Raw genomic sequence first — 11,617 nt, 5'->3', positions numbered from 1 at the left:
GCTCTTTAATCTATTAAATCGTGCATATTTTTATTTTTACGTTTCAAAGCTGCAACTTTTAATCATGAAGATTAAATGTATATGTTTTATTTAACATAAAAGACTTGATTGTTTTATTAAGTTTACTGTTTTTAATATTTGCATGCTTCTTGTGACTTTGATTTCTTTGAACGTCTGAACCTGCCCGTCGATAGCATGTGCACGCGCCGTGTTTAGAAAATAAATGAGTGAAAGTTTTTAGAAAATGGTATGCAACATTTGGTTGAAAATTTGAGCCGTGGATGATTAATTCAATGTATGCGCACTCAATCATCAATGTCAGTGTGTGCCTTGTGTGGCGCGTTATGTTTAAAGCTTGTGCAAGTGTCGACGGCCACTTTCAAATCATATACAATAGCGAGATTGATAAAGATTTATAATGTTTTTCTATGTATTTTTTCGGAACACCAGATTTTCATTTTTCGCGGCCACCAAAAATTGAAATCAGATGATTTTGGTGGCCCGATCGGGGCCACTGCCAAAAAAAAAGTAGTGTCGGGCCTTGCCTATACATATAGCACCAGTTCTCGTCTGCGTGCCCGTGCGCGCCGTGTGCTTGCGCGCTGTGTGTGCTGTGGAAGTGCGTTGCGTGTGTGTGTATGTGTTATGTGCTTGCGTGTGTGAGTGTGGATAGTGCGTGGCAGTGTGCGTGCGTGTGATGTGTCTGTTGTGTGGTGTGTGTGTGTGCTGATTGTGCTGTGTGTGTGTGTTGGTGTGTGCGTGCTGTATGTCGCGTGCCGGGTGCGTGCCGTGCGTGTCGTCGGCGTGGCATGCGTGCGTGCCCTTGCTGTGTGTGCATGTGTGGTCTGTTGTGGGTACCGTGCTGTGTTACGTGGGCTGTGTGTGTGTGGCGTGCGTGGTGCGCGCTGTGTGTGCTGTGGATGCTGCGTGCAGGTTGGGTGGTCGTGGAGCATGTGCGTGCGTGTTTGTGTGCGTGTGTGTTGCGTCGCGATGTGTGCGTGCGTCGTGTAAGTAGTTGTGCGCCCGCCCCACCTGTGTGATGCGTGCTGTGCGTCGTGCGTCGCGTGCGCGTGTCTGTGTGTGGATGTGGCTGCGCGCGCGTGTGTGTGTGCCGTGCGTGTCGAGCGTGCGTGCGTGTGGCGTGCGAGTCGACCTGCCGGGTGTCTGTGTGTGATGTGCCGATTTGCTGCGCGCGTGTGTGTGCGTGCTGATGGTGCGTGCGTGCGCGCTGTCTGTGTGTGATCGTGCCCGTCGCGCGCCGCGTGTGTGTTGTGCGTTGCGTGGTTAGTGCGTGCGTGCGTGTCTTACAGAGATGGTCAAGGCGTCGCCTTGACACGTCGCGGCTGCGTGCGTCTGTCATCGTTCTTTCTCCCGTTTACACAGACGATGCTGATCACGCAGGAAATGATTCAGGCACTCTACAGCGACCAGTCTGAGGCGCAGCTCGAGGCAACCCAGAAATTTAGGAAATTATTGTCGAAAGGTGAGAATTTCAGATTGGAACCTAACTAGGTGTAACTGTCAGGAAAGTCGGCTGAGGATTTGCGAAAATTATTTTTGGTTTTTACTGTCAAAAGGTTTTAAGGCCGAAACGCATAACGTGCGTGGGTCGTATTGGTGAGATTTCAAATTGGAACTTAACTCGGGAATTTGTCTGAGGATTTTGGAAATTAGATTCGGTTATGATTGTCATAAGGTGGGGCGGTGTCGCGTGTAATGTGCGTGAATCAAATTTGTCAGTATGTAAGATTAGAGCCGGAGAAATTCTGCTAAAACGAGGGTTTGGGAAGATGAATTGAGGGTGTTACTGTGGGAGGATGGTACGTATGTGCGTGTTCGTCGCATTTGAGAAAACGTTTGATCATTGAAACCTTGCTCAGAAGTTCAGCGGAAAACTAGATTATTTGGGAAAAGTAATTTAGAGCTTATTGTTTCATAAGGTTCATAAGGTTCATAAAAAAGGTGTGGAAATATTGTGTGTCGTTGTGCACTCACCGCGTTGTGTATGTCACGGTTTTTTAGAAATAAACGCCTACATGTTGACCTGTCATGTGCGGACTAGACGTTAACAAGCAGACATGTTGTTTGTGGACTAATGAGGGAAAGGCCAGGGTATCAGCCAGGAATGAGTATTGTGGGAGTGCAGAACAAATATTTGAGAGTGCAATTTTTTTGTATACAGTGTCTTTAGATCAATACTTTAGGCCGTGCTACACATTTTTGGCCGTGCAGTTTCAAAACTGACCGTGCAAATCACGGCTGCACGGCTCGCTGGCTATTACGTTGGGAAGGTCCCTGGAAGGGGGTTACATGGTTATTTTGGAAAAATATAACACCCATCAATCTATGTCATTTTTGTGCACGTTATTTTCACTTTTTTATGAAGAACAGGTAAAGAATTGGGGGGAAAAAACCAGGAATATAATACACATTTTGTGCACTTAATTTCCACAACAGGAAAAGAATGAATGGAAAAAAATAAGAACATAAATATAATAAAAATCACAGCTGAAAATCAGGGCAGGTTGATTAGGCAAAGGATGATTAATCTGAATTGATTAACCCACATCGGAGCTTTTATGGCATGTTTGTTTGCAGTAGGAAATTTAGAAATGTCGTAGGATTTATTGGACGTTGCAAAATTGGCTTCAAGTTTGAATGCGTACACTACACCTAAGGCCACAATGAAAAAATCTTTGTTTGCCCTTACCCGACCCAGGCTGAAAAGTTTGGGTAGGTAGAGGCTTTTTTGGAGGGTTGGGGTCTTTTTTACAAATTCAGCATGGTGTCTACATGCTCGGGTGTGCTTGTGTGGAGATACCTTTTATGTTGAATGTTTGTTTTGCTTGGTACATATAATGTATTGCCTACAGATTTATATAATGTACAATGATACATGATTTGTAAAAAAAAATGGAAAAGATAAATAAAAAAATTTTAGTCGGCCCCTTTTTGGCGGGTTGGTCTAGTGAGGGCAAACACACAATATTTTTATTATGGCCCGACCTGACATATGCATATACCTGACACACAGTATATATACACCGATATACCTGACAGGCTTTGCCTTTTCACTGGGCCGATCGGCCCAAGCCCCGTAAACAGCTCTGTGTCCAGTGTCGACGGCGCTTTTTTTCCATCCCCGCCAAATTTTGAGATTCCGAGAATCGAAAACGAAAGTCTAAATAATCGAGACACAAAAATAAATTCATATATACCAAATAGTAGGGAATAAGCGTAGTGACAATACATGAAGGTAACAAAGCTTTTATTACATAATTCATCAGTTTAAAAAAATCGGGCCCCGTCTAGAGAAAATCGGCTCCGTTGTATAAATGACGGGGCCTGCTTTTTCAGGCCCCGTAGTTTTCTCAGACGGCAAAGTCTGACCGGGGGGAGAACTCTATCAGTGTTGAGTCTGTTGACTACTCTCACAGTCTTCGAATTTAGCCGGGCGTCCGACGCCTGAGACGTGTAGAAATCTCGGCAGGCATGTAAACATTGCAAGCTTGACAGGCCCCTGTTTTAAAGTGATTACGTCACCGTAAATAGTAAAAAATAAAAAAAAAGTAATTCTGTTCACTTTTTATGGTTAAATTGCTGCATTATACTTCCTGTTTTACTATATTGTTCGATGTGAACATACACTCGTGACTCATACATAGCCCATAGCAAGCAATTAATGTTGGGAACATTAATATCAAATCGTTCAGGTTTTTTGGATTTTTAACTAGTTGAGAAACAATCTTATCAGGTAAGAATTTGACGATATGTTTAGTGACTTTAGTCCCGTTAGTTCTTACTTTTAATGTAAAAAAATTGGTGAATTTTTTTTTTTACAAATTTTACCATAGAAAATTCGTGATGTAGTCAATTTAAAAACGTATAAAATACAATACAACTGGCCATTACCTAAAGGTTTTTAATTTAAAATCACGAAATGTTAACACCAAGAACGGAATAGCGTCTAGAAGTTTTCTGGTGTACCTGTTCTTTACTCGACATTCCAGAAATATTCCTGCAAAATTATATATATATGAGCAACTAGAATGTCATTCGGGCATGTACATTTTTAGATGATCGATTATAATCGAAAGTCAGTCGTTTGCATTCGTCGTTCAGTCGTTACTTCATACTAACCTACACCAAATATAAGCAAGTATATATACTGAACATTACATACTGTAGAATATTGTATTATAAAAAATACTGTATTATATGTGTTACATGTGATACTGTCATACTGTCATACTGTGATACTGTCATACTGTCATACTGTCATACTGTCATATATGTGTTAATTATGATACATGATACATTTCAATATCTGGTAGCCGCGATCAATAACATTCAACCNGGCCGCTATCTAGCAATCGCACGCTCTGATTGGCCGCTATCTAGCCATCACACGCTCTGATTGGCCGCTATCTAGCCGCCGCACGCTCTGATTGGCCGCTATCTAGCCATCACATGCTCTGATTTGCCGCTATCTAGCAATCGCACGCTCTGATTGGCTGCTATCTAGCCATCACACGCTCTGATTGGTCGCTCACCTGCGTCTGCACGTCGTCGCCGGTGACGATGTTTCCGACGGCCCTCAGCGCAGCCGAGACAACGCACTGCTGGTTGTGCCTGCGCAAGCAAACGTAAACAATCACCGCCAGGTGGCGCAGGCAGCACCGCTCGTTGAAGGGGGAGGAGGGGGGGGGGTGATCACACGCACGTTACGTACTTGGGTAGATTTACAGCACAAACACAATTAAAGTGATTACGTCACCGTAAATAGTAAAAAATATTTCCACTTTTTCACAAAATATAAGTAATTCTGTTCACATTTTATGGTTAAATTGCTGCATTATACTTCTTATTTTACTATATTGTTCGATGTAAACATACACTCGTGACTCATACATAGCCCATAGCAAGCAATTAATGTTGAGAACATTAATTCAAATCGTCCAGGTTTTTTGGATTTTTAACTAGTTGAGAAACAATCTTATCAGGTAAGAATTTGACGATTTGTTTAGTCCCGTTAGTTCTTACTTTTAATGTATAAAAATGGAAATTTTTTTTAAACAAATTTTACCATAGAACATTCGTGACGTAATCCCTTTAACGGTTGCTGTTTTTGCAAATAATGCGATTAACAGATTATGTTTTTATAAATAATGCAATTATCAGAACTACATTAGGGGCTGAATTAACTCCCCGACTACATTGATTTAACGAACAGATGCAATTAACAATGCTTTTTTTCCCCCTAACAGCTTGTTGAACGTATTTTGGGGCTAGCTACTAAAGTATAAAACTAGAGAGATTGCAGGAAGTTTATATAAATGTCGGAAAACCTAAATTACCATCGCATAGTGCAGTGAATTGAACAACGAAAATTAATGAACCATTTTACGATCAAATCCTCTGCCGTAGGGGAAAATATATTGAACACTGATCATCAGACATCGACATTTCGGGCACTGCCTAACCATTTTCTTTTTTATTATGTTTAAAAAAAAAATGTTTTACAGTGCTGATTTGTACTGTATTACTCAGAAATTTTATTATATTAACTGCTCAACACTATTGCATCTATCAGATTTTTTCTCCATGAAAAAGACCGTCCTCAGTACATGTATTTGTATTTGAATTACCGTATATATACCCGCGTAATAACCGCAAATTTGGCCTCAGATTTCAACCCTGTATTTGCTCTGCGGTTTATAAGTGCGCAATATCGTGAGGGGAAATATACTAGGCGCAATACTTGGTTACCCGATTCAAATTGAGGTGCGGCTTATAGGCGCCCGCGGTTATTACGCGATCATATACGGTACATGCAATAAAGAGAATATTAATAATAATAATCAAATAATAATAATAATTAAGCGTGTGGGGGAACGAGGGGGCAGCAACAGCAAACGTAACAGCCTGAGAGCCTAGAATACTACTCACATGAGCAGTTCCACGAGGCGGCGGCACACCCCGGCGTCGATAACGGCCTGGATTTTCTCGTTGGGTCCGTCGGAGAGATAGGACAGCGCCCAGCAGACGTCTGCCAGCACGTCCCTGTCACTGTGAAACAGCAGCCGCGACAGCACGGGCAGACACGGCGACACCTACGGGACAGAATAGCAATTAAAATATAAACTAGTAGTCTGTCGGATCGTGATCGCAGTGACACCTACGGGACCGAATAGTAATTAGACTTTCTGATGACATCGAGAGTTAAGTTCAGATAACCTTTGACCCCTCAAGAGGAGGTTAAACATGGATTTGTGACGTCTGTTTAGAAGAATTGACTGGGTTTGCTGTGTAGAATCTATCACATGCCTGGATGTATTGAGGCTACAGTCACCAGTAAATTAAAGCTTAAATGTTGCGTTAAAGAGGTTAGCTCTTAAATTTCGTATCAATTTCTATGGCCATTCTGTACTTCATAGTACATGTAAATATGCCACTGCCTCAGTGGCTACCTCCGTGCATGTATGATGGTGTGATGGTTACAGTGGCAGCTCTCTATTGCAGCTGCAGGGCCTTTTTTGCTAGTAATGGATGAGTGCTTACCTAATTCTGTATTGCAAATAGTTGTTGTACTACGTATATGATGGGAGCTTCCATACTTTAAATCTAAGACACTTAAACTACGCGCCATTCGTGGCACTCATAACACTCCACAGAACATTCCTTGAGAAGGTTCTGAACCATCCCTGGTGCCATTCCACTGTTTCGACGCGTGTATGTGAACACATTGGGACTAACAGGGCTTTTCTAGAATCCCACACTCCACCACAGAGTAACCGCAGTAGACGTTAGCGATGAGCGCTGTCGCTCCGCGCACTTGTTTCGTGAAGACTTGCTCTCATGTTGTTGTCGTGTTGTTTGTTTACAGAGCCGAATCCACCGATCGATGAGGTCATACACACGGGCATCGTGCCGAGGTTTGTCGAGTTCCTACAGCGCGATGAGAACTGCACACTACAGGTGAGGGATGCGTGCGTGAGAGCGTGCGTGTGTGTGTGCGTGCGTCGTGCGCGTGCGTGAGTGTGTGTGCGTGCGTGCGTGCGTGGGTATGTGCGTGCGTGCATGTTATTTTAGTTTGAAGTGCCATGGGTGCTGACGTGTTGTTATTGTTATTGTTATTGTTATTATTATTGTTACAGATTGAAGCAGTGTGGGTGCTGACATGTTGTTATTAATTACCTCCACCAAGGAGGTTGTTTTCGCCCACGTTATTTTGTTTATTGGTTTGTCTGTCAACAGGATATAGCTCAAACAAGTGAACGGACCGATTTGATGAATTTTTGGACGGGTTGGTTTTGGGCCAAGAAACCAATCGATTAGATTTTAGTGGTGATCCGGACCCAGGATTTTTTTCTTTAATTTCTTTTTTTGTGGGGAAGACTTCGGATGCATTCAAAATTCATCAAAGAAAAAACTGGTGGGCTAAAAAAACCAAATCAATTAGATTTTGGTGGTGATCCGGATCCAGATCTGGATCCAGGAATTATTTTTTTGTACCAGCAATACTGTTACGCTGTGGCGGAGGTTTGCTATCTCCGATTGCTCTTGTTGTTATTGTTATTGTTATTATTACAGTTTGAGGCTGCGTGGGTGCTAATGTATGTTGTTATTATTATTGTTGTTATTGTTATTGTTATTATTACAGTTTGAGGCTGCGTGGGTGCTAATGTATTGTTATTATTATTATTATTATTGTTATTATTACAGTTTGAGGCGGCGTGGGCGCTGACTAACATCGCTTCCGGCACGTCACTACAGACGCGCATCGTCATTGAGGCAGGAGCCGTTCCCATCTTCATCTGTCTCCTCAGTTCAGAGTTCGAGGACGTGCAAGAACAGGTAGACATGCGGGCGTATATCTGCCTAAAACACCCTATGGTAGTTGCCGGCCCATTCTATCGGCTCTAACATAAAGCATTTGTGTCATTAATATACCCTATATATATATATATACTATATATTATATAGTATATAAAGTCACACAACGAACACCCGTGTAGATAGAAAACAAAGTCAAGGTATAGAATAAGGGTGTTTAAGTTTAAAGCTCTTAAACCTTTAAACCCCTTACTTCTATACTTGACTTTGTTTTTACTATATATATATATATATATACTATAGTAAGTATATATCTTTTATTCCCTTGTAGTTTTTACAGCGTCAACAAAGCTGAGTATTCCGTATTCTGATGAATTAGTTCGTATTCGGCATGATAAGATCGTGATTACGTATCGTATTCGTGACCTAGGTCATTCGTTACAGCCCCTGAGTATTAACGCATCATCTGCTTGTGGCTATGCGTATGTGCAGGCTTGGGGCGTTGCGCGTACATCGCAGGAGACAGCCCCAGAGTTGCAGAGATACGTACGTCTAACGAGGGAATCTCACACCACTACTGCAGTAAGTAAACCACATGGACCGCGCGATACTGCCGCGATGTCTGAAAACTACGGCCGCGGTCTGCAGAAGTCCTGAAAACTACGGGCCCGCGCGATACTGCTTGGGCGAACGTCTAGTCTTCAAAACTACTGTCCGGGCGATACTTGCCGAGCGAAGTCTGAAACTCACGACCCCGATACTGCAGGCAAAGGGTCTGAAACTTCGGTCGCGCGATACTGCCAGCCGAAGTTGAAAACTTAGCGCGACCCCGCCCGCAAGACTACGGCGGAAGTCTGAAAACTACGGCGCCGCGCGTACTGCCGGCGAAGTCCTGAAAACCTACGGACCCGCCGCATATACTACCGGCGAGAAGTCTTGGAAACTACGCCCGTGCGATACTCCGCGCAAGGCGCTGAAAACTTACGACCCGGCGCGATTTACTGCGGACGAAGTCTGAAAACTACGACCCGCGCGATACTGCCGGCGAAGTCTGAAAACTAGACCGCGCGTACTGCCGGCGAAGTCTGAAAACTACGACCCGCGCGATACGCCGGCGAAGTCTGAAAACTACGGTCCCGCGCGATACTGCCGGCGAAGTCTGAAAACTACGGCCCGCGCGATACTGCCGGCGAAGTCTGAAAACTACGGCCCGCGCGATACTGCCGGCGAAGTCTGAAAACTACGGCGCCGCCGCGATACTGCCGGCGTCAGTCTGAAAACTACGGCCCCGGCGATTACTGCCGCGATGTCCTGAAACTACGCCGCGCGATCACTGCCCGGCCGAAGTCTGTGAAAAAGCTACTGACTCACGCGATCTGCCGGCGAGGTCTGAAAATACGGCGCCGCGCGGTATAATGCGGCAACAGTCTTTTGAAACTCACGGACCTCGCGCCGCATACTGCGGCTAGTCTGAAAACTACACCGCGCTATACTGCCGGCCGAAAGTCTGAAAACTACGGCCCGCCGCTATACTGCCGGCAAACGCTCTGCAAAAGCTACGGCCCGCGCTTATGCCGGCAAAGGTCTGAAAAACTACGACCCGCGCGATACTGCCGGCTAACAGTCTGGCAAACTACGGCCCGCGCATATACTGCCGGCCAAGTTCTAAAACTACGACCCGCCGCGATGACTGCCGGCTAAGTCTGAAAACTACGGCCGCGCCGATACTGCCGGCGAAGTCTGAAAACTACGGTCCGCGCGATACTGCCGGCGAAGTCTGAAAACTACGACCCGCGCGATACTGCCGGCGAAGTCTGAAAACTACGACCCGCGCGATACTGCCGGCGAAGTCTGAAAACTACGGCCGCGGATCGCGGTCGCAACCTGCTGCGAAATATATATCTCCAAAAACGCCAGCTCGGCTGAAAATGCTTGGATCTGATTGGCTGCGGGCGCCTTCTGTCATCCCCAATATTCTGTTTTCCTGTCCACCTCTGCTGCTGCGTCGTAGAGCCATGAATGAGTTTGTGGGAGTTGCAGAAAAATATTATTCTGTATGCTGTTGTCTTCAGCATCAATATTTTAGCCGTGCACACATTTTGTGGCGCGCGGGTTTCAAAACTAACGTTCAAATCACGGCTGCACGGCTCGCTGGCTAATACGTTGTATCAGGTCGTTGTATTTATCTCACGATAAGTCGGCGCGATTCGCAGTCGTTGGTAACGGTTTCACACTACGCGTAGATAGAGAGGGTTGTGGTCAGTGATGGTGCGGCTGAGATCACACCCGCATCCGCGTTCGCCGCTGTTCAGTCCCGTAGGTAAGCGTAGAATCTGCAAAAATCATTGAAAAAAATGTGAATAAAAAAAATTTATGGAAAATTCTCGAAGAATATCAAGCTCTGCTTAAACGTTGCCAGTTCCGCACCAGAGGGAGGACGGGCTGCCATTTCCGTCGTCGTGGTAACGGCGAATGCGCGCTTGTTTCAGGGTTCTCGGCAAGTCGACGCGTCTATCGATGATGAGGAATGCTGTCTGGGCGCTGTCCAATCTCTGCCGCGGCAAAAACCCACCGCCCGAGTTCGCAAAGGTAGGCAACCAATCGCGCGGCGGCAATGGCGGGTAGAGACGTGGACACGGCATAGCGGAGAGGAGAGGGTGTTGTCCATTGTTTGATTACGGTTACCTTCCGTATCTATGATCGTTCTGCAATCACGATTTCGGCTGATGCGAGTTCATTTTTTAAATTACTATTCAGTCCCGTAGGTGTCACTGCGATCACAATCCAACAGTCTACCAGTTTATTTTTTAATTACTATTCAGTCCCGTAGGTGTCACTGCGATCACGTTCCGACAGACTACTAGTTTATTTTTTAATTACTATTCAGTCCCGTAGGTGTCGCCTCGTCTGTCCGTCGCGCTGTGATCGCAGTCCAGCAGACTCCGAGATTCTTTTTTTTTTTTTAATTGCTATTCTGTCCCGTAGTGTCGCTCGTCTGTCCAGCGCTGTGATCGCAGTCCAGCAGACTCCGAGAGTTCATTTTTTTTAATTACTATTCGGTCCCGTAGGTGTCACTGCGATCACTCCCGACAGGGACACTACTAGTTTATTTTTACATTACTATCAGTCCGATAGGATCGCCTCGTCCTGTCCGTTCGCCGCTGATCGCAGTCCAGCGGACTCCGAGAGATTCTTTTTTTTTAATTCACTATCAGTCCACGTAGGTGTCGCCTCGTACTGTCCACGCCGCGCGTCGATCGCAGTCAGCAGAACTCGGAGTGAGTTCATGTTTTTTTAATTACTATTCCGGTCCGTAGTGTCACTGCGATCACGCTTCCACAGACTACTAGTTTATTTTTTAATGGCTATTCTGTCCCGTAGGTGTCGCCTCTGCTGTGTGCGCTGTCCGTCGCGCTGTAATCGCAGTCCAGCAGACTCCGAGAGTTCTTTTTTTTTTAATTACTATTCGGTCCCGTAGGTGTCGCCTCGATCTGTCCGTCGCGCAGTAATCGCAGATTCAAGCCGGCACTCCGAGAGTTTATGTTATCTAATTACTTTTCGGTCCCGTAGATGTCACTGCGATCACGATCCGACAGACTACTAGTTTATTTTTTAATGGCTATTCTGTCCCGTAGGTGTCGCCTCGTCTGTCCAGCGCTGTGATCGCAGTCCAGCAGACTCCGAGAGTTCATTTTTTTTAATTACTATTCGGTCCCGTAGGTGTCACTGCGATCACGATCCGACAGACTACTAGTTTATTTTTTAATGGCTATTCTGTCCC

General features: G+C 45.1%; 1 protein-coding gene across 1 annotated transcript in view; it reads left to right on the top strand.

Moving 5' to 3' along the window:
- The window catches only part of LOC106817775 (importin subunit alpha-7-like), a 20,951-nt gene that overhangs the window by 591 nt on the left and 8,743 nt on the right, over positions 1-11,617 (top strand). Inside the window, exons 2-7 of the mRNA XM_014822474.1 lie at positions 1,384-1,483; positions 6,887-6,978; positions 7,726-7,857; positions 8,329-8,418; positions 10,326-10,425; positions 10,905-11,056. Of these exons, the coding sequence (XP_014677960.1) occupies positions 1,384-1,483; positions 6,887-6,978; positions 7,726-7,857; positions 8,329-8,418; positions 10,326-10,425; positions 10,905-11,056 (666 nt within the window). The remainder of the gene's footprint in view (positions 1-1,383; positions 1,484-6,886; positions 6,979-7,725; positions 7,858-8,328; positions 8,419-10,325; positions 10,426-10,904; positions 11,057-11,617) is intronic.

The sequence above is a fragment of the Priapulus caudatus genome, unplaced genomic scaffold (genome assembly GCF_000485595.1).
Source record: "Priapulus caudatus unplaced genomic scaffold, Priapulus_caudatus-5.0.1 Scaffold1860, whole genome shotgun sequence".
Lineage (NCBI taxonomy): Eukaryota > Metazoa > Priapulida > Priapulimorpha > Priapulimorphida > Priapulidae > Priapulus > Priapulus caudatus.
The sequence above is the reverse complement of the archived record's forward strand: the minus strand, read 5'-3'. Positions and strand labels throughout refer to the sequence as shown.